At 43.1% G+C, this 26,958-nt stretch overlaps 1 protein-coding gene across 2 annotated transcripts in view; it reads left to right on the top strand.

Annotated features, from left to right (window-relative positions):
* The window catches only part of GRIK3 (glutamate ionotropic receptor kainate type subunit 3), a 377,710-nt gene that overhangs the window by 171,903 nt on the left and 178,849 nt on the right, over positions 1-26,958 (top strand). For both annotated transcript variants that reach the window (XM_070950070.1, XM_070950072.1), the window contains exon 2: positions 22,515-22,691. In XM_070950070.1, the coding sequence (XP_070806171.1) occupies positions 22,515-22,691 (177 nt within the window). The remainder of the gene's footprint in view (positions 1-22,514; positions 22,692-26,958) is intronic.

The raw sequence follows: 26,958 nt of genomic DNA, 5'->3' as shown, positions 1-26,958 counted from the left end.
AAAATTGAGAGCCTGAAGCACATTTAGGCTTCATTTAGGAATCAGGAGACAGGGCCAGTTACAGACTTCACTTCCATATATACCCCAAAGAAAACAGAACATATGTGCAGACATGCCCCCCTTTTCTTTCTCTCTCTCTCTCTCTCTCCCTCCCTCCCTCCCTTTCTCTTTCTTCTCTTTCTCTCTCTCACTCCCTCTCTCTCTTGTTCTTGTGTAGAAAAGCTCACCCCCATCAAAAGGAGATTCCCTTGCATATCCAGGGTGGAAAAATTAGAAAAATGCTGTGTTGAACCGAGCTTGAGCTTGGATCCCGCCTGCTCTCAGTCTCCTCTAGTTTACAGGATTGTTCGGAGGACAGAAGGAGGCAGATCTTATATTTTGCTCCTTGAGCTCATTTGGAAGAAGAAACTGAGAAATACAAATCAATATAATCTAATTAAGTGCCTAGAGAATTGCAAATGTTAAAATACAAAAGCCAACAAGGTCTCCTGACACTGAAACAGAAGATCTGCTTTCTGCTAATGAATTGACGATCCATCTGTTCCTGGCTGCATTCGTGTTTTTCATTCATCTATTAATTATTTTGAGTTGCTTGTTACTCAGTGAGAGCTGGATTTCAGTCCCTTTACACAGCTCCTGGGGGGGAGGGAGGAGAGATGCTTACTATCTATTGGATGCAAGGCTTGAAAGGTCCTGAATTTTTTTTTTGGGTGGGAGGGGAAATCCCGGACAAGAAAAACAGTTTATGACCCAAGGAAATAGGAGGAGAAGAAAAACTGTCATGACTATTTTGTTTGCCTGGTTTTATTTTGTATCATTTTAAAAAATTGTTCAGACATTAATTTTAGAAATTGCTTAAGGTGGATCATTTTAAAAAGTCAGGATATTTTTGACTGGAAGGGTTTGGGTCAGGGGTGAGTTCTACTTACCTTTACTACCAGTTCGCAGCTTGCTTTGCTCGTGCGTGCGCACTTCTGCACATGCGCAGATCACCCATGATGACTGTGGCAGGTGAGTGGAACTTCCCACCGGTTTTACTACCGGTTCTATAGAACCGGAAAGAACCGGGAGCAACCCACCACTGGTTTGGGTTGTTTTAGGATGGGGCTTCTCTTCATTTTACTTAGCAGGTGGCTGATGGCAGAAGATGCATCTTCAGGAAGAAGGACAGCCAAGCTGCACCTGCTGAGTCAGGGGAGGCTGAGGGTTGGTTGGGCAGCTTTGGCCTCCCCTCAGTCTGGCTGGATTTCCAGCCCAGGAGAGGCAGGAAGGCCTCATAATAGCCCTCCCCTGTGGTGAGGGGAGGTCACCACAGGGGAGGGCTACTGTTCAGCGCCAGCTCCAGCAGAAAGGAAGACTCACCTTCTGGAAGTCATGATTTGGGATGGAATGACCAATTGAGTTGGGGACATTAGGCAAAGCTATCTGGGCCCTGACTCTCCTTCCCTCCGGCACTCCATATTCAAGATTAGAGTTACAAAGGTGACCCTCATCATAAAGACCTCCATTCTAACAAATTTAGAGGTAAATGAGTTTCTCAAGTAAACATGTTTAGTTGCCAAGATTTGGGCAACCAACCTTTGTTTTTTCCCCCTTCAATAAGATTCTGTGTCAGGCTGGATGACTATGGCAACTTTACAACCTGTAGATTTCAACCCCCAGACTTTCTGAGCCAGCCATGTTGCCAGAGTTGCCCATCTCTCCCCATCCCAGGTCAGTCAAGCTTCCTTGCGAGTAAGCAGTGACGGGGGCTTGACAACAGCCCAGGATCATCCCAAGGTCTACTGGGTTTTCTAGAGTCTCAAACACAGCCCACGGCAATTAACATTTCATCCTGCTTTGCATCTTGACTGAGCAATGGAGGTCTGAGCCTTAACTGCATTTGGGCTCACTTGATTGGGTAGAATAATGGATGTTCAGCTTTTCTAATGCTGCTCATGGTGTCTTTTAATCTGGATAAATTCCTGTGGTTTTAGCATCACCATAGATGAAGCTTTTTGTGCTTACATGAATTAGTTGACAAAGAAGAAGAGGGACGACAGCACATTTCCTGGGGATAAAAAACTCTTCTGCTGAATCCACCATAAGCTGGCTGCCAAACTCAGCTATGCTTCAGTGAGCGATCATTTGTATCCATTCAAATGGGAGCTTTCCATAGCAGCACATGATGGTTAATAGGGTTGTATGTTGTCCAAAGGCCACAATGGCTGTGCCTGTAATTTGGAATCGTTTAAAACTACACTGGGTAAAGTTCAACCTTTTGCCCACACGTGGCTTTCCTAATTGAGATCCAGTTTCTTTAGCTTGAATTACTTTGGGTGAAAGAAGGACATACTGGATGGGGCCATGGCAATCCAGGTGGAAGTAGTGCACCACACAAGGACATGTGGGTGTGCCAGTTGCACGTTTTAAAATGGATCCAAAGCTCCACAGCAGAGTTATAGAGTGGGAGACCATCCAAGAAAGAGAAGATAACGATATTTTTTTTTAATACAATTTTATTGATTTTTTTTTACACAAATAAAATATAGTAACAATTCTGTTTGACATCGGATTCGCAGTGTTTATACATATATACATGAGTAAGTGTCTGGTGTCATTTATACTATACATTTCTAATTAATTTCTGCACCTTTTATTCCTTCCTTAATTCTATCATTTATCCATTCGTACCATCTTCCCCACACAGTATCATAATCAGAATTTTCATCGTCATTTATCTCGTGTGTTAATTTACTTATCTCTGCACACTCTAATATTTTATTAATTATAAGGTCATCTGGTGGTAGGTCTTTCTTTTTCCAGTATTGAGCGTATGCTAGTCTGGCAGCTGTAGTTATGTGTATTAGGAGGTGGACTTTTTCCTTTCCATACCCTTTCTTTACCATTCCCAGGAGAAATATTTCTGGATTCAAATCGATTTCTTCTTTAAGTATATCTTTCAACCATCTCCAAATTTTGCTCCAGTACCTTTTTGCTTCGGGGCATGTCCACCACATATGAAAGAAGGTGCCATGACCATGGCCACATTTCCAACAATTTGGCTGCGCATTGGGGAACATCTTTGCTAGTCTTGCAGGTGCTAAATGTCACCTATGAAGCATTTTGTAATGATTTTCCTTATACGTGGCTAGTTAATTTATAATTTTTATTCCAGGCTTCTTCCCATTCATTAAAGTTCAAACTGTGTCCAATATTTCTCTCCCATGCTCTCAATTGGTTTCTAATTATATCCTCATCTCTGTCTTCATCTAATAAATAATTATACAGCTTGGCCAACGCTTTTTTCCCTGGTCCCATCAAAATTTTGTCTAATCCATTATATCCTAATTCTAAGCCATATTCATCTTTGTCTTTCTGGTATCTTGATTTTATTTGCAGGTAAGTCCACCAATCTAAAATTATACCTTGGTCTCTCAGAGCTTCATTTGATTTAATGTTTCCCCCTCCATCGACGATGTCTTTATATCTGCACAATTTCTCCATTCCCCACCTGTTGGGGTAAATCATTGCCTCTACCGTGGAAAGCCAGTTTGGGACTTTTGAATAGTATCTCTGCCTAATCCCCACCCACGTTTGTATTAGGAAGTCCCTAATTTTATGCCTGTGGAAATAGGTTTTCTTTTTATTGTCTTTGTCCCATAGATATGCATGCCACCCTTTCTGTAGGTCGTGTCCTTCTAGCACTAAGATTCTCTTATTCTCCAAGGTGATCCAATCCTTTATCCATATCAACTTTGCTGCTCTGTAATACATTTTCCAATTTGGGAGTCCAAGTCCTCCCACATTCCTTTTTTCCTGTAGAATTTTAAGTGAGATCCTTGATTTTTTTCCCTCTCAAACAAATTCCCTAACGGTCTTATTTAAATCTGCAAAAAAAAATTTCTCTAGAATTACTGGTAAATTTTGATATAAAAATAAGATCTTGGGGAGGATGTTCATCTTAATTGCCGCAATTTTGCCTATAAGCGATAATTTGATCTTTTTCCATCTATCCAGATCTTGTTTTAATTTATTAATTAGTGGTATATAATTGTCTTCTTTTAGGGATGAACACCTTTTGGTTAGCCAAATTCCTAAATATTTTATTTTTGGGACAACTTGTAGGCTCAAAGTTTCTTCTATCTCTTTCTTTTGCGTCTCAGTTACATTCTTGGTAAGTATTTTAGTTTTAGATTTGTTCAATTTAAAGCCTGCCACCTCTCCATATTTACTCAATTCCTCTAATATTTTTTGTCCAGATATTAATGGATCTTCTAATATTAGCGCCACGTCGTCTGCAAAGGCTTGTGTTTTATAAATCTCTTTTCTAATTCTTAGGCCTTTGATTTCCTCGTTGTTTCTAATGTTTCGTAGCAGAACTTCCAGAGCCAAAATGAATAATAGCGGTGACAGGGGACAGCCTTGCCTTACTCCTTTCTTGATTTGAAAAATTCTTGTCCTGTCTCCATTTACTAGAATGCTCGCCCTCTGATTGTCATAGATAGTTTTTATCATTTTTTCGAAGTTTTGCCCAAATCCCATTATTTTAATTTGCTTGGTCATGAAATTCCAATTTAGGTTGTCGAATGCCTTTTGGGCATCCAAAAAGACTAAGGCCAACTGCTTTTCTGGGTGTTCTTCATAGTATTCTAGTGTATCTAGTACAATTCTCAAATTGTCCCAATTTGTCGTCCCGGGAGAAATCCATTTTGGTCTTTATGAATCTAATTGTTTAATATTTTTTTGGTTCTTTCTGCCATTATGCACATAAACAGTTTGTAATCAGTGTTTAGAAGCGAGATCGGTCTATAATTTTGGATTTTTTTTGGGTCGGCACCTTCTTTCGGCAGCAGTGTAACATGAGCTTCCCTCCATGAGTCAGGAATTTTTGAGCCCATCAAAACCTCATTGAAAATTTCCATTAATTTGGGTTGTAGAATTTCTTCCAATTTTTTATATATTTCTCCTGGGAATCTGTCTGGGCCAGGTGATTTATTGTTTTTGAGTTTGGAAAGGGCTTTTTTGAATTCTTCGGTTGTTATCTTAGCATTTAGCATCTCCTTCTCTTCCTCCGTTATTTGCGGGAGCTCCGCCTTTGCCAAGTATTGATCTATTTTTTCCTCCGAGGTCTCCTCTTCTTTGTATAGGGATTCAAAGTACTTTCTCGCTCTTTCTAATTTATCTTCTTCTTTATTTAAGAGATTTCCCTCTGCATCTTCTAATATCTGGATTGTCCCTTTTTCATTTTCCTTTTTTAATTTATAGGCCAGCCACCTGCCCGATTTATTTGCATTCTCAAAATAGTGCTGTTTTGTTCTTTTTATTTTTTGGGCTAGCTCTTCTTGATCTAGAATGTTTAATTTATGTCTCCACACCATCCAATTTTCTTTTGCTACAGTATCTCCAGGCAAGATAACGATATTTTGAATAATATAAGCATGGTGATGGCGGTATGGTTGTGGTCATGATGAATTCTGCACAAGGGCACCTTGAATACACCAGTCTCAGTGGATGTCCATGATTGACACCTGCCAGAGCTGGTCCCAGCAATGTGGCAGTGAAGGACTCTTCCAGAGTGGAGTTGCTGGCCCATCTTTGAAAGTTGATGGCAGAATTTCAAGAGACATTCCAAGGTGCTTGATTAGCTCAGACTGAATGTCACCCAGGCCAGAAGTTTTGCCAGATTTCATAAGCTTAATGGCATTTTCTAACTCTACCACTACAAAATGTATTTAAATTTTTCATTCTCTTGATGTTCTTGCCATTAAATTTCTCTTCCTGTGATTTGTTTGGAGGGTTTCTGTTTAGAAAGCAATTGCTTAAAAAGATTAAAAAGTAATACGAAGTAGACAAATAAAAGAAGAAGAAATCAAAGAGAAAGTAAAATATGAATCATAAGTTCATTTTTCCTGTTTCATGCAAAAAGGCTATAAAGAGTGTCCAGTCAGCATATTTTATCACAGAAGTCAATCTGCACATCTCGGTTCCCTCATCTTCACCAAACATTATTATTATTATTATTTATTGAATTTGTATACCGCCCTATTCCCGAAGGACTCAGGGCAGTGAACAGCCAAATAAAATACATATAATACAAATGTTAAAAAACCATTAAAATACAATTAAATAATTGGCCTGGAAAACAAAATTTAAAACACCCCAAATTCATAAGACAAATTTAAAATTGAAGAATTTTAAATTTTTTTAAAAAGTTTAAAAGAGAGGTTAGGCCAGGCAGGCCTGCTGGAAAAGAAATGTTTTGATGGCACGGCGTAAAGCGAGCAGGTCCGGGATCCTCCGTATCTCCGGGGGGAGCTCGTTCCAGATGGCGGGTGTCCCCACAGAGAAGGCTTTCCCCCTGGGGGCCACCAGTCGACATTGTTTGGCCGACGGCATCCTGAGGAGCCCCTCTCTATGGGAGCGTACTGGTCAGTGAGAGGCTACTGGTGGCAGAAGGCAGTCTCGTAAATACCCCGGTCCTAAGCCATGGAGCGCTCTAAAGGTGGTAACCAAAACCTTGAAGTACACCCGGAAGACCACTGGGAGCCAGTGCAGCTCGTGCAGGAGGGGGGTCACATGGGACCACCCCGTCGCTCCCATAACTACCCGCGTGGCCGCATTCTGGACCAGCTGGAGCCTCCAGTTGCTTCTCAAGGGGAGCCCCATGTAGAGAGCATTGCAGTAGTCCAGGCGGGAAGTGACGAGGGCATGAGTGACCGTATTTAAGGAGTCCTGATCCAGAAAGGGATGCAACTGGCGAATCAGGTGAACCTGATAAAACGTCCTCCTGGCCACAGCCGTCAAGTGCTCTTCTAAAGACAGCTGTGAGTCCAGGAGGACCCCCAAGTTGCGAGCCCCCTCCGTGGGGGCCAATGACTGGCCCCCAATAGTCAGTGATGGCAACAACTGACTATATCGGGATGTCGGAAACCACAGCCACTCGGTCTTGGATGGGTTGAGCCTGAGTCTGTTTCTCCCCATCCAGATCCGTACAGCCTCCAGGCACCGGGACATCACTTCAAGGGCATCATTGGGGTGGTCCGGGGTGGAGATGTACAGCTGGGTGTCATCAGCGTACTGGTGGTACTTCACCCCGAAACCACGGATGATCTTACCCAGCGGCTTCACATAAATGTTGAACAGAAGGGGTGAGAGGACTGACCCTTGTGGCACCCCACATACAAGGGGCCTCGGGGTCGACCTCTGCCCCCCTGCCAACACTGACTGCGACCAGTCGGAGAGGAAGGAGGAGAACCACCGCAACATGGTGCCTCCCACCCCTAGGTCTTCCAGCTGGTGCAGCATGATACCATGGTCGATGGTATCAAAAGCTGCTGAGAGGTCTAATAGGACCAGGACAGAGGAGCAACCCCTGTCCCGGGCCCTCCAGAGATCATCGACCAATGTGACCAATACCGTTTCCGTGCTGTACCCAGGCCTGAAGCCCGACTGGAATGGATCCAGATAAGCCGATTCATCCAGGTACTGAGGGAGCTGTCGTGCTACCACACTCTCAACAACCTTCACAACAAAGCGAAGGTTGGAGACTGGACGGTAATTTCCCAATACTGCCGGGTCCAGGGAAGGCTTCTTGAGGAGAGTCTCACCACCACCTCTTTCAAGGCAGCGGGAAAGACACCCTCGCTCAGAGAAGCATTTATAATCCCCTGGAGCCAGGCTCATGTAACCTCCCGAGAGGCCAGCAGCAACCAGGGACACGGGTCCAATAAACATGTGGCAGCATTCAGTCTACTCAGTATCCTGATGATCCCCAGTTATACAGAATATCCATCCCAGACCAGATGTGAGATAGAGTGAAAATCTTGACCAGGATCTGAACTCTATAAGGTTTGGATGAGGATGAAGCTCAAGCCAAACAAAACAATATGGATAGCCAACTGATTCCAAAATGGTTTCACTTTTAATTCTAAATATAGTTGAATTTGCCACAAAGGAACTGTTTTTTAATCTGGGGGTCTTTCTGGACTCATGGCTCCTGCTGAATCAGCAGATGGAGGTTGTAACCAAAAAGGCCTTTGTATAATTTTGTTAGGAGTTGAGTGTAAGTATGACTTTCATGGGATAGGAGGCACTTGAAATACTTACTCACACCCTTGTCATCTTGCAGTTGGTCTGTCTTAATAAATTTATTTATTTATTTTATTTTATTGAATTTATATACCGCCCTACTCCCGAAGGACTCAGGCGGTGAACAGCCATAGAATAAAACATATAAATACAAAATTTAAAATAAAATAAGATGAATTAAATAATTGGGCTGAACAATTTAAAACCCCAATAATTTAAAAACAAATTTAAAATTTCCATTTAAAAAGGGGAAAAACTTAGGTCAGGCCAGCTTGATGAAATAAGAAAGCGCGACGGAAGGTACGCAGATCCGGGATCCTCCGTATCTCTGGGGGGAGCTCATTCCAGATAGTAGGTGCCCCCACAGAGAAGGCTCTCCCCCTGGGGGCCGCCAGACGACATTGTGTGGCCAACGGCACCGGAGGAGCCCCTTTCTATGGGAGCGTACTGGTCGGTGGGAGGCTATTGGTGGTAGCAGGCGGTCCCATAGATAACCAGGTCCTAAGCCATGGAGCGCTCTAAAGGTGATAACCAAAACCTTGAAGCGCACTCGGAAGACCACCGGGAGCCAGTGCAGGTCGGGCAGGAGAGGTGTTACATGGGAGCGCCACGTCGCTCCCATCATTGTACGTGCATATACAGTATTACCCATACAACGAAATTCACTTAACACCCAAAGACCAGGTCCAACACACATAATAATCCCCAAACACATTCCCACCCACCACAATTCTCCACCCCTAAACCACCCAAACATCCACACAACAGACCAAGTAATACTGTCCAACAGCTCACTGATGGTGGCCCTTTAGTTCATTGTTGAGTGCAATTATAGCTCTGGGATAAAAACTATTCAGAAAATGTGTGGTCTGAGTTTTAATTGTTCTGTATCTTCTGCCAGAAGGTAACAAAGATCCAAAAAGATTGTAATCCCCCTCTGCATAAGACTGTCCTTGAAGATTACTGAGAAACTAGACTTGGTGCAGATATGGCAGCCCAGATACTAACAAGAGTGTTATATTACTCCCACATAATTTTCCTTCTGTAAGAGCATCATTGGTTGTCTTTTTGTTTCTGGGTGCAGTTTAAGGTAGTGGTAATAACTATGAAGTCCTACATGGCTTAGTACCTGTCAAACTGCTTGTTTCTGGAAGACTCTGACTGACCAAGGTAGGCCAACAGAGGGTATGTGTTAAGAGTCATCACCCTCCTTGCAGTATGTAAGTAAGGATTTGGAGATTAGTTTGTGAAGTATCCTTCCTGTGAAATCATTAGATTCAAGTATTGCAACCTCACTATTAATATTGAGAAAGCTGTTAAAGAAAGCTGTTATGCAGATATTTAGGGATTATGGATGTGATAATTAGCTATCTCAGATGTATGTGGAGTCTTTAAGAATCATGTATCAGGCTCTCCTATCACCTTAATGTCCTCCTTTATAATCCCATTTATTCCTAGAGTATGGGTCTTACTATTTTACAACTAGTATTGGGGTGGACTTCCCTGGCCATGGCAATAGGCATGGACTCTCCAGAAATGCAACCTGATATTTAGGAATAGCAGAAGTTCATAGACATGATGCACCTAATTTAGTTCCTTTAATGCAGTCAAGGAAGAACCATGAGCTGTGTCTCCTGCAGAAGAGGAAGTCCGGCCTCTCTGTGCCTCTGTCCCAGTTTGCATGTTGCAGACCCTGGTTCCACATTTATACAGTACTTCTGCCTGGCCTAAGCATCATCCATTCCTGACTTGTGTTAGAAAAAAAATCTGGGCTGGTTCCAAGCCGGGAGAAAGGTGCTGGAAATAAAATGGAGGCTGCAAGGAAATAAGGTTTATTTGAATTCCAGAAACTTCATTGACAGAAGCATGTTTCTGGGGTGGCTGACCCCTTGGTTTAGGAACGGGTGGATTTTTTATAGGGTTCTGAGATGCTCTAGGGCCGTGATGGCCAACCTATCGCATGCATGCCTGAAGTGGCACGCAGAGCCATCTCTCTGGTCTTCGCCCGTGAGGGAGCACTGGAAACTGGAAGAGCAGCTCCCTGGAGTGCATGTGCGCACTGGGAAGCTGAGCTTCCGGTTTCCAGCATGCGCATGTGTGACAGCCAGCAGGTGACTGGCGTGCGCACATTGGAAACTGGAAGCTCAGCTTCCCGGCGCACGCATACATGCCGGGGAACTGTTCTTCAGGTTTCCGGCACTTTTGCATGTGCAAGCCAGGGAGCTGCTCTTCCAGTTTTCGGTGCTCCCCTGCGTACACACGTGCTCCCATTTTGGCACTCAGTGCCGAAAAGATTCGCCAACACTGCTCTAAGGAGTTGTGCAATGTAGGAGCCTTGTGCTTTTTGCTATTCTAATGGTGGTGGGTTAATCCTATTATGTCCTAGAGGTGATGTCCTGTTCTTAGAATTTGGGTGGCGGATGTAAATTCTTAATCCCATCAACTTCAGCCTGGTGGAGCTTGGTTGAAAGCACTTTGTTTGTGAATAGATTGGCCCAGTCTTTCATAATAGATACAAAATATCCATCTCTAAAGACTTTAGGCATCTGCTGGAGGCTGTTTTAGTATGCAGGAAAACTGGAGCTGCTTTCTGCCTTTAATTACATGCTTCTCCATTTTTTCTTTGGGTAAATATAATACACTGCCTCTTTTAATATTCCCCAAAACATTTCATTCTCAGTGGGGGGCGGGGGTTCCTCCACTTGCCAGCTTCAACCCATGGCCAATTATCAGTTGACCTCATTGAAAACAAATTACTTTTTACTCTCAATAGAAGAGAATATTTGTAGCTTTGGGTTGAACTATGGGGTCTTCTATACTCTCTGAGCTTGGTTGTTTTCTTGCAAACTTTTCATTACCCAGCTAGGTAAGATCATCAGTGCAAGTAGGGAATAGGGATTTTGCTTTCATTTTATATACCATGTTTCCCTGAAAATGTGACCTATTCAAAAAGTAGTGAAGGGGGTGGGGTGGTCAGCACAGGAGGCAGCCCTTCCCTTCCCCGGTCATCTCATGGCTGCTTGGCCCCTTACCAATTATCATTATATTATTATTATATTATTATTATTATCAGCTGATCCAGTGAGGGCCAGGAGTTCTGTCTCTCTGGTGCCTGGAGATATTTCTAGCACACTCTTGCTAGCCCCAGCCCTGCCCACGGTGCCAGGCAACCTTGCAGCCGAGGGCCCATCTGTTTCGCAGCTCACCTTGTGGCTATGGAGCAGGCAGCGACCATGGTTAGAAAGGGTTTCCTCTGTGCCATTTCTCTTCTCCACTCCACCTGCCTGCCTGCCCACTGCACCTGGGCCTGCCAGGCACCATCTGCCCCAAACCAAGAGGCGGGGAGGCTTCAGAACAGTGTCCTTCTAGTGCCCGCAGCCCTGGCAAAGGTGAAGCTGAAGCAGGCAGGGCCTGCATGGGGCTCCTCTGATGGCCTCCCCATCCCCACTCCACCCGGGAGCGGCCCATACATGAGGTGTGAGTGTGATTTGAGTTTGGCATTTCACCTTCTTGCCTTTTGCAAACTTTTGTCTGCATGCAACAGAAGCAGCAGAAGTCTTTCTTTCTCTCCCCCAAACTCCACCAGAAATGAGTCTTTGTGAGACTTGTCACGCCACCGTAGCCTCTTGGAGCAGGACGCTGCAAGGCTTGTTGTGCTGTTGCATGCACAAACAGCAGCACCACTGCATGCTTCATCATACCAGCACGGCTGGCATCCTGCCCCTCGCTTAGCCACCTGTCCCCTTTATCGAGGGGTGGGAAACAAGACATGTGGAGTGAGGAAGCCCTGCATGCCCAGTGAGGGGGGGAGAAGAGATGGCAAGAGGAGTCCCGTTTCGCTCCACATGCCCCAATGAAAGGGAACAGCAGCCTGGCTACTTCCCTTCTACACCCTCTCTGGTGCTGGAAGTCAACTGACAGGCACACACTCAGTCGCTCATTCATCCCTCCCTCTCTCTCTCTCCCCTTCACCAGCTGAGATCAGCAGGCCAGATTCAGTGAGCTGAACGCGCCACCACCACCCGGGAGGAGAAGAATGTGAAAAATGGACTCTTTTGCAGTGCCTCCTCTCCAGTGGTGGGATTCAGCCAGTTCACACCACTTTGGGAGAACCAGTTGTTAACTTTCTGAGCAGTTTGGTGAATTGGTTATTGGAAGAAATAATTAGGGCAGAGAACCGGTTGTTAAATTATTTGAATCCCACCACTGCTTCTCTCCCTCTTTTCCTCCCAGGCAGCAGCAGTGCATCCGGCCTGCTGATCTCGGGCAGCAGTGGCAGCAGCTCTGACCCGATCCTGGCCAGCAATGCTGCGGGAAAGAACTGGCCATGCCAATCCCGCTTCATGGCTGCGCAGACAAAGCCCGCACCGGCCACTGCTCGGTCCCCCTCCCCCAGTCCTAGGTTGACAGGTTGCTCAACCTGGGACTTATGGCCCAGTGCTGATCCCCATGTCACCCACCCCGCGTATTTGCTCAGTAGGGATTTGGGGACTAGCCAAGTCAGCTGAATGTGCACAAAAGGCCGAGGTGGGGACCGGGGCTCGAGCCCAGCTGTCTTCACGCAGGAGAGGAGGCACTGCGAGGGAACCCATTTCTCACGTTGGCCGGGTGGGGTTTGCCCATGTAGAGGCCGAGCGTGCGTGTGTGTGTGTGTGTGTGTGTGTGTGTGTGTGTGTGTGTGTGTGAGAGAGAGAGAGAGAGAGAGAGAGAGAGAGAGAGAGAGAGAGAGAGAATGGCGGATAGGAAACCCTTTCAAACAGCGTTGCCTGCAATTCTTGTTACTCCCCTCCACCGTTTCTCTTTCTTTCTCATTCTCTCTCTCTTACACACAGACATTTGATTGCTTCAAAGGGACAGGCTGTGCTTTGCTTGTACCATAAGCAGGTGCTTTAAGCACGTGCTGCCCACAATCTTGCCTGCCTTTTCGTCCTTTTCTCAAGCAGCAGCAGCTGGGTAGAGGAGGGGAGCTGATTCCAATGGCTTTCTGTCTCATCGTGGCAGCAGCCTGAGCAACACCCGAGCTCCAGGCCTGGCCGAGCACAAACTGTGCTTGCCACCTGCTCCATAGCCACAAGGTACAGTAAGCTGCAGAAGTGAGGAGCCCTTGGCTGCAAGGTTGCCTGGTGCCGTGGGCAGGGCTAGGGCTGGCAAGAGTGTGCCGGAAACATCTCCAGGCACCCAGAGAGACCAAACACCTCTGTACCGCTTGCCCTGTCAGTGGATGTGGTTTTGGTGATTCCTTGATTGGGCTGTTGTTCAGTGTTAGCTTCTTTGTCAGTTCCTTGATTGGGATATTGTTTGCTTCTTGATTGTTGGTCTAATGTTAATCCTGATGTTAATCTGTGCTCATCTGGGTGTTGATTGCTGATGAGGAGGTGTTTTGGTCTTTTTGTTTTCTTTTTTGGCCCAATCAAGGAACCACCAAAATCACTCCCACCAACACTGACAGAGTAAGCCACTAGAATATAAAATAAAAGCAAAAATGTCTGCAAGGAAAAGGCCAAGGTCAGAGAGCATCAAGAACTCCATACTTCTTAGTCTCTTCATGTATTTTAGCAAATAGAAGCTTTGGCAGAGATTGATATGACCTCTGAATGGAAAATTTCAAAGGTGGCTCTAGTAGAGGCCTTATTGCCCTTTTTAAAAAATTATAACCATCTTTGAAATTGGATTTCAGGTTAATTTTGTGACATAATATTACAAGGATTAGTGATACAACAGAAACAAAATTTCTCTTGGTTCACAAATAGGAACATGGAGACTTCTGCTGTGGTCCCACAGAGCTAATAATTGTGAAGTGTTGTGTTTATAGTTACCATAAATCAGGGAGAAGGAGATGTCAGTGGATTGCATATAGGCTTTGATTCTAAAAAAATACTGTTCCAGAAATATAGCAGTGATTGACATGTCAGCAGCATCCATGAAAGTATGCCACCAGGCTTAAAATTTTGGGCTTGGACAATCTTTAATTGAGCCTCCTGTGGTCTGATTTAAGCATAGTACACAAAATTGTCTACAACATCATGCCTGTCAACGACTTCTTCAGTTTCAACCACAATAGTACATGGGCAAACAATCGATAAAATTCAAGATAAATCACTTCAATCTCAATTCCAGGAAATACGATTTCAGCAACAGAGTGGTCAATGCCTGGAATGCTTTACCCGATTCCGTTGTTAAAGCCTCAAACCCTCACAGTTTCAACCTCAAACTGTCTACCATGGACCTCCATTCTTAAAAGATCTGTAAAGGGGGTGTGCATAAGCATCCCTGTCTTACTGTCCCCATTTATTTGTATTTACTTCCTTTGTTTATGTTTACGTTCATACCTACACTTATTATCTTGTACATGTTTGATAAATAAATAAATAAATAAATAAAGTAAGTAAGTAAGTAAGTAAGTCAGTCAGTCAGTCAGTCAGTCAGTCAGTCAGTCAGTCAGTCAGTCAGTCAGTCTTGGTGGGATGAACATGGTACCTCTGTGTAGGACAACCAGGAAGACTTTGTGCAAAAGATTTAATGAATACAAGTTTGAAATCAGTACTTAGTTCAATGTTGGGGTTAAGGCTCCAGACTAGTTTTAGTCCCACTTAAGGCACAAAGTCAACTGCGTGGCTTTAGGCTAGTTGTTCCCTTTCAGCCCTGGGAAGGAGGTAAGGTCAAACCTCTTGAAAAAATGCTGCTAAGAAAACTGTGGGGACTTATACTGGCAATTGCCAGAGTCAGCATTGACTAGGAGGTCCAAAAAAAAAAAAAAAACCTGAGCGAGAGACTGTTACTCGCATACATCAAAAGGTTTCCAGCAATCTCAGAAGGCTGCAACAAGCATAATGTGTTATTAACCCATTATAATTGTTAATTGATGAGATACTTGTAATCTGTCCCACATGTAACCAGTATTTGCATAAGCAACCTGTCTTTCCCTGCCTTCTCCTTCCTTTACTCAGCCTCCCAATTTAAATCCAGATCAGTTTAGCCATTCTGTGTATCTGATGAGGTAGCTGCAGTTCACAAAAGCTTTTGCCTTTTAGTAAAGTTTGTTTATCAGAAAAGATGCAAGCGATTTCTTCTAGGATATCTACTGAAATGCTTAGATGGAAATATGGAAGTTTTAAGATGTAAGTATTCTTTTGAAACTTCAACATCCAGAGCAATTATATTTTTGAACCAAAGAAAAGATTTTACACTATCTATGTACCATCGTGTTTCCCTGAAAATAAGACAGGGTCTTATTATTTCGGAGGTGCAGGAGGCCCCAGGTGGTCCACGCACTCACAGCCAGGAGTCCGGCAGAGAGAGGGTCCCTTCACGTGCCGCCATCAAGCTCCTCCCCTCCTGCAGTGTGTGTGTGTAGAATGCGAGCGGCCTGAAGGCACCAAGTTGCGCAAGTGCCTGTCCCCACCCCCCACTCGCACACCTTCCAGGTCTCACCACGTTGATGTGGGTGAAGCCGGTGAGCACCAGATCCTTGAGGAGCTCGTAGCCAATGCCCTCGGCACCCACCACCAGCACCCGTACATAAGCCACGGCCTGGGCCAGCTCTCCCTGTAGGGTCCAGCTCCAGCTGTCACCATAGGAGTGGGAAGCACACTTCCAGAGCGGCTGCTGCCCTGGCTGGGGTTGGAAACCACAGAGGCAGAGTTTAGGGGAGAGAAAGAAAGACTTCTGCTGCTTTCCTTGCATGCAGCCAAAAGCAGAAGCAGCAGAAGTCTTTCTTTCTCTCCCCCAAACTCTGCCTCTGCGGCTTCCAAATCTCAGCCAGGGCAGCAGCCACTCTGGGAGTGTGTGTCCCACTCTATGGTAATGATCGCCGGAGGCCTCCCCTTCCCCCCTGCTCCTCTCCGCTCCGATTGCTGTGAGACACTGGGCAGCAATGCCGAGGGCAGTCCCGACAGACAACAGCTCGGCCGAACCAGCCATGACCAAAGCTCCTCGTTTGTGGCTGAGCTTGGCTGCAGGGGGCCGCTGGACCTCTGCAGGCGGCGGCAGCAGCAACACCTGCAATGCCTCAGCCATCCCTGCTGAGACCTGCACCCAGCTGTGGGACGCACCAGGCCTGCCATTTTAGTCCTCCATGACTGCCCACCACACCTGGAGGCCTCTCTGCCATTGGTGGCCGCCCTGCCAAGGAAGCTCCGGGGTGGCGATGCTTGCACAGGGGCTTCTGTGGCGAGTGCTTGGTAGCATGCGGTAGCATGCGGACACGGTGCCTGGGAGTGGGGGCGAGAGTGGGCGGGCCACCACCACGGAGCAGGAGCAGGTGCTCGAGGTCTACGGTCAGTGCCGCGGGCAGCAAAAGGGGTGGGGGGTGCAGGAGTTCACAGGGATGTGGCTGCCTTGGGAAGGTTGGGGGGAGGGGGCTGAGGGACCTGTATGTGTGTGTGTGTCTGTGAGAGAGAGAGAAAAAGGGACTTATTTTGGGGGGGAGGGCATATATTTAGGCCCACCCCAAAAATCAGGCTTGGCCTTATTTTCAGGACATGTCCTATTTTCGGGGAAACAGGTACTAAAATTCTCCTATCTGTTTGTAACTTTTAATTGTGTGAAATTGAAAGGCATAGAGCAGCAATTATTGAACCAAGGTACAGTAACTTAAATGGTTTAATTTACAGAATGCCATCACCCATGACTCACACGGGAATAAAATGTGGGAAGTTGTCGTGTTTCCGGTTTGCTGCTGCTTTACTGCTGTCGCAATACTGCCACAGTCAGCTGTAATCATACGATCCTCACTTCCAACAATCTCTGACAGCTCCCCAATAGTCAATTGCGAAACTGGCAGGAAATCAAAAGTTGCTCCCCATTGCACTGTTTGTTTGCCCATTGGTGGTCATTTTATTTCTCTGTTTAGTTAAGGAACAATCTATGAAAGGTGACTCAATAGCGCACAGATTGTCTAGTAAGATAGGAATGGATTCTAGGCGATTTCTGCTTTCAGAAATTAAAGCAAGTAGGCAACTTTCACTATACTAGACACAAGGGAAGTTACAGGAGAGCAATACCATTGAAACACAGAAACTTTGGCATCAGTTAATGATGATCAATAATTCTGTTCTTGTTTGTGCACCTCAAACTCACATGAAAGTGACTTTCTTTGAAATGCACTTGGGAGGGAAGAGGCATTTAGAAAGGTATGTTTTTGTTTCTTTTCTATCACCAACTTCTACCACAAACGAATTCAAGTCTAAAATAAATACGGTTAAAAAATTAAAACCCTTGAATTAAACTGTAGCCCATTTTTCTGCTATGTTGAGATGGGGAAATGAGAATAGAAATCTTAGTACCCTTTTAACAGACAGTCCACTAAATCACAAAATTTAGCAGAGGAGAGAGATTCTGGTCCCATCACTCAGCCACTTTGATCCATGATAAGAAGTAGAGCAGGCAAGACTTGCTGGAAAGCGTGGAAACAGCTAAGACTAAATTCAGCTACAGCCTGATGAATTTCAGAATTATGTAGCATGAGGAGGAATTAGTTAAAGGGGAACTTGGAATGCAAGTTAATCACTCCAGGACTCTTGAAGGTGACAAAAGCTTATTGTGTGATTCAGGCACAGAATCAAGGAGATTTATGCGCTGAAAATAAAACAAACAAAGTAGAAATGTGTTAGTAAATACAGAAAGGTCAGAATAATTTCTAACAATTGAAACATACTGGAAGCAGAATATCAGCCAAGAATTTGCTTGGCTGTTAGAAAATAATGGATTAAAACACCTGTCTGAAGAGGGAGGGTCAACTTATTTTCCAAAGCACCAGAAGGCAAGACAAGAAAAAATGGATGGAAGCTAATCAAGGAGAGAAGCAACCTGGAATTAAGGAGAACCTTCCTGACTGTGAGGACAATTAATCCATTGAACAGCTTGCCTTCAGAGGTTGTAGGAGCTCCATGACTGGAGGTTTTTAAGACTGGACAGCCACCGATCTGAAATGGTATAGGGTCTCCTGCTTGTGCAGGGGTGGAACTAGAAGACCTCCAAGTTCCCTTCCAACTCTATTCTGATTGATTAAAAGTCAGTTCAGAAAAGGTGTTTGAAATCCTTTGAAAGAGGTTCTTCAAAAGAGGAGAAAAGGTCCCCAAAGGGCCTGTTTGAATCTAGGATTAGGGGTCTGGAGCACACGATGAACAGTTGTGAGAACTGGGTATGTCTAGTCTAATGAAGAGATGGACTGTGAGAGATACAATAGCAGTCTTCCAATATCTGAGGGGCTGTGACAAAGAAGAGGAATTCAGCTTATTCTCCAAAGCACCCAAGGACAGACAAGAAGAAATGCATAGGAGATGATTAAAGAGCGATCCAACCTAGAACTAATTTCAGAGATCTCAGGCAGGGGTGGGTTCTAATTTTTTTTACTACCGGTTCTGTGGGCGTGGCTTATTTTGTGGCCGTGGCTTGGTGGGGGTAATGTGGCTGGGTGGGCATGGCCAACTTTTTTTTAACTTTTAAAAGCATTTTTTCTACTACCTTAAGAGGTTGCAGAAAAAAATGCTTTTAGAAGCCTCTGACGATCAGACAACTCAGCTGGGATCGCCAGAGGCTTTTAAAGGCATTTTTTTTCCCTACAATCTCTTTGGTCGAAGAGATTGCAGAAAAAGATGCTTTTAGAAGCCTCTGATGATCCCAGCTGAGCCACGCGATCATCAGAGGCTTTACTTTTACTTTACTTTTAAAAGCATTTTTTCGGCCGAAGAGGTTGTAGAAAAAATGCTTTTAAAAGTTTTTAAAAAAAAAGCTCTGATGAGGTGGGCAGGGTAAGCGAGCAGCGACCGGGCCGAGGACTGGTTCAGGGCATGGCCAGCCAACGTTATTACCAGTTCTCCAAACAACTACAAATTTTTACTACCGGTTCTTGTGAACCGGGAGCAACCCACCACTGGTCTCAGGCCTAAACCAATGAGGGTCAAAGCAATAATAATCTTAAAATTAGAAGAGTCTTCTAATGTCTTTGGAAACTGCTGTAATATCTCTACAGGAGACGCTTGGAATGCAGCCTTTGCAGAGATCTCTGTCTTCTTCTGTAACAATGGTGATAAGTTAGTTTGATCAGCCATGGCTGCAAAATGCAACTTTCAGAGCTAAGCCTTTGCTAAGGTTGCTTTGTTTGTTCTGAAGAGAGCCTCAGAATCTGAATGCCTCAAGAATGGCCTGCAAAGATGGCACTTTGCACTGGCCAGTTGGCAAAGATGTTTAAAGATAAATCAGCTAAATGTTGGAAATGCCACCAGTTACCTGGGTCTTATTATCATATGTGGTGGACATGCGTGGAAGCAAAAAAATACTGGACAAAAATACATACGTGGCTGGAAAAGATGATAAAACAGCACATTGATTTAAAACCAGAAATATTTTTGTTGGGGATTTTACCTGAAACCTATAGTAAAGGGAATCTAATTATTCATGCAGCTAGAATTGTATTTGCACAAAACTGGAAAAATGAAGAGATCCCTACAGATGAGAATGTGATTAGGAATATATTAGAATGTGTAGAAATGAATAGATTAACACTTATTTTATTTATTATTTATTAACACTTATTTTATTTATTATTTATTTATTCAATTTATTACAGTTAAGAAGAAAGAATAAACTGAATACTACACAACATGGGAATTATTTTATCAATGATTAGAAAATAAAAACAGAAGTTAGAAATTGGGAAATAAAAGAAGATTAATGAAATATAAAAAATATGTTAAGAGAGACGTAAACACTATGATGATGATGATGATGATGACTATTATGTTTAATATTACTGTTACATTCTTATTAGAAGATATGTTAAGAGAGAGAAGTGAATATATTTATTATGCTCAATATTAGTATTGTAAAATCAGAGAATTAATATTAATGTAATGAATACTGTTTAAACTTTGATTATTACTGCACAAAGATATTTGTACCCAGATGACACACTGTTTATTATACTAAAATATAGGAAAAAAAGAATGGCCTGCAAAGACTGGCTGGAAGGGTTTGCTCTATTTTTTAATATTGCTCTAAAAATGAAGAGTGGAACAGCAACAGAGGTGAATTGCAAGGGTAAGAGATGCTTGGTGTGCTTGCTGGAAGAACATAAAACCAGGAGGAAAACTGAAGTCTATCCCCATTTTATGTAGTCACTTTTCTTCTTTCATAATATCAATGATATTTGCATTTATTATGTCAGATCCTGCTTTTTCTCCATTTAGAAAGATAAGACACTTTTGGGTTTGACATTGGTTGTTTTCTTAAGCAAATCAATCAGAATTCCTGATCTGTATCTGGTGATGACCAAAGTAACGGTTTCCTCTTCAGTGGATATGTTCACACAGAGGCTAGTCTGACATTGACTGGGATGCTGCATTGGGGCAGGGCCTTGAATTTAGTTGCCTTGATTTCCAGGTGTTTCACTACATATTGTGGGCAACTCATATAACACCCAGAGCACACAAGAGTATGCCACTGAAAATTAGCAGCAAAATGGTTAATTGATGGCAGTTCTTGTTGAGCCATCCGGGGAGAAGATTTTGAGAATTAAGGGAGAAAATGGTAATAATCTGTTTTCCCGCCCTCAATTTTTCAAACAAAACAAAGAGCTAGAAAACTCTCATTCCACCCCACCCCTTGCAATTTCAGACATTCTTCTAGGAACATCACTGGAAAATCTTCTAGAACTCCAGAAAATCCAGAGGTTGAATCGAGGTCTACAATTCCAGCACAGCAGTTTATTCTATAGGAGGCCTATTAATTCTGTTTAGATGATTAGTATCTATAGCAAAGGAGTGTTAGTTAAAAATAGGGCATTTCACTCCAAGAATGGATAGCAAAACAGAAAGTTGTACATTCTGTGATATTGAAGTAAATACAGGGTAGATGAAAGGAAACTATTCACACAGTAGGTTGTCAGCCTCCTAAGTAGACCAGACAAGAAACATGACCAGATGAGCTACTCCTACTTTATTGTATGGCTATATTAACAGAATCTTGCAAGTTTGAAAGTACAAATCTGTCGCTTTTTAGTTTCTGATAACTTTGGGCAGATCCTTTCTAAGTTTCTTCCTCTGCCTATTGTTCCCTTGTGGGCTCTCCCGTCCTTTTAAATTCCTTTGGCAGCATCTCCTACCCTTATTTCCCAAGGTCATTCCCACACACCACTACATAGGCACAAACCCAGGACAAACAACAACTATGTTTGTATCTGTCTGAGACATATTCCCTGTGCTGGTCATCTCACTTTTGGACTACTGCAATGCGCTCTACATCAGGCTACCCTTGAAGAGCATTTGGAAGCTTCAGCTGATGCAGATTGTGGAGGCAAGGGCAGTTCTTGCACTCTCTAGGATGACCCATGTTACACTGCTGCTCCACAAGTTGCAGCATCTGCTGGTCTCCTTCTGGGTGTAGTTCAGGATTTAAAGATCTTCATGGTGTGGGTCCAGGCTACCTGAGGAACTGTCTCACCCATCTGAGACTGGTCCACTCCAGCCACCCCAGCCAAGAAGGCATGCGGTGGGCCATGTTGGTCAAGGAATTCCAGCTGGTGGGGTCCAGGCTGTGGCTCTTGCCCTTTGGAACATCTTGCTCGTGAGGTGAGATTGGGACCCACCCTTCTGTCCTTCTGCAGGAGCCTGAAGACCTGACTCTGCCAAGTGTCCTGTGGCCCTGATGGGGGAACATCACCTTGAAGGTGGTTGAATGAAGAGGCAATCCCACCTCTTCCCCCCACATCCTGTTCTCTCCCTCCCCATCAATTTTGTTTTTATTCTTTTAAATATATTTATTTGTTAGAATTTCAATATTTTAATGTTGGAAGCTGCCGATAGTTGTTCATTGGGCAAAACTAAACTAAACTAAACTAAACTAAACTAAACTAAACTAAACTAAACTAAACTAAACTAAACTAAACTAAACTAAACTAAACTAAACTAAACTTAGTCTTTTTACTGCACTGTTTAAGGCAGTGGTGAAATCTAAAATTTGTTACTACCAGTTCTGTGGGTGTGGCTTGGTGGGGGGGGGTAATGTGACTGGGTGGGCGTGGCCAATTTTTTTTTAACTTTTAAAACCATTTTTTACATGTAAAACCATGTAAAAAAATGCTTTCAAAAGGCTCTGACGATCCAAGCTGAGTTGCCTGATCAGCAGGCAACTCAACTGGGATCATCAGAGCGTGGATCGTCAGAGCTTGGCTCGTCAGAGGCATTTAAAAGAAAAAAAGCCTCTGATGATCGCGCGGCTCAGCTGGGCATGAGGGGTGGGGGCAGGGATTTTTGCTACTGGTTCTCCAAACTGCCCACCGCCATTGCTACCTACTCGCCCGAGCCGGTCTGAACTGGGAGCATTTCACCCCTGGTTTAAGGGTTTATGTATCTTCTTCCCATTTTCTTTTCTTCTGGAACTGCAATCTCAACTTGGGCCTGACTGGAGTTGCAAAATGGCCATGACAGTCTGTAATTGTCTTGCAGGAGGAATCTTTGAATATGCTGATGGTCCAAATGCCCAGGTAATGAACGCCGAGGAACAAGCATTCCGATTCTCAGCCAATATCATCAACAGGAATAGAACTTTGTTACCCAACACAACCTTAACCTATGATATCCAGAGGATACACTTCCACGATAGCTTTGAAGCCACTAAGAAAGGTGAGTGTGGAGGATCGATGTTCTTCCTCAACTTTTGGGGTTTTGTCTGATGAAGGATTTTATGTAAGTGAACTGGTGAAAAGCAGTTGTTCTTGGGGCCAAAGTCCATAGAAGCTGCAAGTTCATGAAAGCTCCAGATTGACTGTCAGTCCCAAATGGGGAATTGAGGAAAGGAAAGTCAGTGATGGAGAAATTAATTGGGAAACATACTTTATGGGTGGAGGGCAGCAGAGACTGTGGAAAGATGGTGGGTGAAGAAGTGAGTGAGGGTGCTGGGAAACCAGCTGTGAATCAGGGTGCCAAATACATCAGGTGCCAAAGGGGACAATGGCAGAGGTGGGATTCAGCTGGTTTGGACCGTTTGGGGTGAACCGGATGTTAATTTTACGTCCGGTTTGGTGAACTGGTAGTTCCGATGACCGGCTGTCCTTGCCAACCCCGGGAGTCCCCACACAACCCGTTTTGGATCTCAGGTAAGTGCAAGGGCGCGTGGAGCCTGGGGAGGTGGAAAATGGGCCTCCCAGAGGCCCGTGGAGGGAGAAAATGGGCCTATTTCCTGCCTTCAGAGAGCCTCTGGAACCAGGGAAGGTAGAAAACGGGCCTTCCACAGCCTATTTTTGCTCCCAGGGGGCTGCAGGGAGGCCCACTAGGCCCAAAATGGGGCACCGGAGGGGGGGTACAGCTCGGCTCCCCTGCAGTCCATTTTTGCTCCCAGGGGGCTGCAGGGAGGCCTAGCCTGTAAGGCTGGGGCACCCAATCAATCTATTCGCTGCCTCCCAGCCTCCCAGCTGATCAGTGTGGTCATCTATTGCTGCCTCCCAGGTGATTGGCTGGGTCTTCTTTTGTTGCCCTGCACAGGAAAACAGAGCTGGAAAGCAGGTTAGTGGGGTGGGGAGGGAATGGGGATTTTGCGTAACCTTTCCCAAGGAGTGGGGAGGGAATGGGGATTTTGCAGTATCCTTCCCCCAGGAATGGGGAGGGAATGGGGATTTTGTAGTATCCTTCCCCTGCCACACCCACAAAACCAGTAGTAAAAAAAATTTGAATCCCAAAACTGGACAAGGGGGGTAAAATTTGGGAGAAAAGAACACCAGGGATGAAGCCAGAAGTCCAAGGAGCTAAACTGAAGATTGTTTTGGTCTTTTCAGCACTTCAGCAGCTGAGCGGCTGCTTGGTTGTCCCTGATTGCTACTTTCCTTGCATTGATTTTGCATTAAAGTCAGATCGGTGCCCCACAAAAAGCACACTGTGCACAGAGAAGTCAAGGAAATGATGTGCAGAAGCTGAAATCCCCTTTTTTGGCTCTAATACCTGGAAAATCTTTGTGGAATCTTTTTTATTATTATTATGTTGTACTTAAATTTATCTGATTCTTTTTGTTGAAGAATTTTAAACTTTTATATCATTCCACTTAGAGGCTATTCTAATGAAATGTGATGAGTAAATAAGATCAATCTTTTTTTAAACACCCTCTTTTTTGTGTTAATGTTTAATGTTCCTCTTGTGAATAAGATTATGATGACAGCTTCCTTTGCACAAGAACTGCAACCCATTCTCTGTAAGTGTATTATGCATGAGCATATCTATGTTCACACACTCATAGAGTGACGCATTGGAGCAGATGGTTGCGATATGGCTCTTTGTCTCCCGTAGGTCGGTCCCTGTAAGAGCCATGAACCAGGAGAACGGGGACTCCTTATTGTGGGGAGACTCTGCCTCAAGGATTTGGCTGGCCTTAGCAAACTCAGAACGCAAGTAGCTTCCTCATCCAAATTCAAGATGGGAGCCAACATTTGCTGTTTTAAAAGAGAATTTATTGAAACTTTTCAGGAAAAGATAAAAAAAAATTAGTAGAAATTAATATAAAGTGAGACAAAGAGAAAAAGAAAAGAATTAATGAAAGAACTAAAAATACAAAAAAAAGAAAGAAAATACAAAGTAGTTTCTGGTTTTCTTTACAACAGTTATAAGTAGAATTATAAATTTACCTCCTGCTTTATGGTTATAGCGTAACTCAATTTTTTCTATAATCTGTTCTGTCTAATCATCAAACGTTCTTTCATCTTCCATTTAATGCAAAAAAAAAAAATTACAAAAATGCCTTGTCAGCATTGTCTTTGTTCAAAAAACCTCAAAAGTTTCATCATCTTCACCAATCATTTCTCCATTGTGGGCAGTACTGAATCTCTCCATCTTTGCCCATTCAAAATCTCTTTTTTCTTCTGCTTCAAATTTCAGTAACAGTTTATACATTTTAGCAATTAAATATTCATTATACACAATTCTGCTTCAAACTCAATATTTCACTGCTCAAACCTAAATGTTCTTGTATCTACATAAAATCTTTTTAACACATAGAATATAAGAAAAGCATTAATAAACATTTCCCTCTTCTCCTGATTTTATCTTACATTCCTTTTGACAAAATTCTAGTACCTTATGATAAAGTAACCATTTGAGATTGGTTGTGATTTCTTTTTTTAATATATACATTTTATTAAAAGTTTTAAGGGAATATAAAATATTCTTAAAAGAATAAAAAAGTAATACAGAATAAAGAAAACAAAGAGAGAGAAAAAACAAGCATAAAAGAAAAAGAAAGAAAGAAAGAAAGAAAGGATAAAAAGAAATAGAAACTTCCGATTCCCTCTGTAGCAAATGCAAATATTATTACAAAGTTATCCCTTAATCTGTGATTACAAAACAACCTCGCTTTTTCTTAACCCTTTTTTTCCTAATCTTCCAAACCACAAGTCATCAATACATTTTTTTCTGTTTCATGTAAAAAGTTCATTAGGGATTTCCAGGCAGCCATAAATGCAAATGTTGTTTTTTCTCTAAACAAGGAAGTCAGTTTAGCCATCTCTGCCATCTTCACCAACTGTCCCTCCATTGTGGTAGCATCCAATCTTTCCACTTTGGAGCATATAATAATCTCACCGCGGGTGTCATATATAAAAGTCCTGTGACTTTTTTTCTAGTTGCCTGTTCTTTAGTTCCAAAAGACAAACATCTGGTTGTATTTTAGTCTTTATAAATCTTCTAAATTTATAATCTTTATAATCTTCTGAATTAATGTATATATTTGTTATCTACATATTTTTGGCTTTTTAAGACATCCATGAGATGATGAAATCTCCATTCATTTACATTTCCAGTAAAGATTCAGAGTACCTGAATTACAGGCAATTTCTTTGGTGACAAACACCAATAATAGATGATTTGATAAAAATTCTTTAAGATTAGAACATATTGTAAATTTCAATCCTTTCAATCACATATGGAAACCACATAATGAAATATTGAGAGCCAGTATGCTACACTGGTTAAGGTGCTGACCTAGAAATCAAGAGATGGTGAATCATGCGTTAGCCATGAAAGCCAAGTATGAGTCACTTAGGGCTGGTCATTCTTTCTCACTTCAACCAACTACACAGGATTGTTGTTGTGGGGAAAATATGAGAGAAAGGAATATTAGGTATGCTTGTTGCCTTGAGTTTCTTATAAAATAATAAAGGTGGGATAAAAATATAATAAATAAATTTTCTCCATTGATCCATTCGTATACTGTAATCAACCTTTTTACCTCATTTTATCATACGTTCTTTCACTTGTTCTTCATCTGCATAAGGATGAATATGTGTCAATATAAAAGAAAAAAAGAATGACATTGCCAAAGATGAATGCTACAGACCACCCAACCAAGCAGAAAAAATAGATGTACTTTTTGCCAACCAACTAACAAATATATGTAGGAAACACACTACAGTAGTAATGGGGGATTTCAATTACCCTGACATCAATTGGAAGATTAATTCCTCACCAAGTGAGAAATTGAATAGGTTCCTGACCAACCTAGCTGATAACTTTGTTGTCCAAAAGGTAGAAGATGGAACTAGAGGGAGAGCCATATTGGACTTAATTCTTACAAACAGAGAAGAAGTGATAGAGGTAGTAGAAACTGCAGGAACCTTGGGTGAGAGTGACCATGTCATATCAGAATTCAACATAACACAAACACAAGCAATAGAAAACAATGATACCAGACTCCTCGATTTTAAAAGAGCTGATTTTAACAAACTCAGATAGAACTTGGAAAGATTCCTTGGATGAAAATCCTAAAGAGGAAAACAACTCAAGAAGCTTGGGAAACTGAAAAATATGATCATAAAAGCCCAGACCAGCACAATACCACTGAAAAAGAAAAACAAGAAATCCAAGAAGAAACCAGCATGGCTGCACAAAGATCTCTCTGACAAATTGAAAG

The sequence above is a fragment of the Pituophis catenifer genome, unplaced genomic scaffold (assembly GCF_029215685.1).
Source record: "Pituophis catenifer annectens isolate HBS135680 unplaced genomic scaffold, rPitCat1.0.hap2 SCAF_9, whole genome shotgun sequence".
NCBI classification, from domain to species: Eukaryota; Metazoa; Chordata; class Lepidosauria; order Squamata; family Colubridae; genus Pituophis; species Pituophis catenifer.
This window is presented reverse-complemented; position numbering and strand designations above follow the sequence as displayed.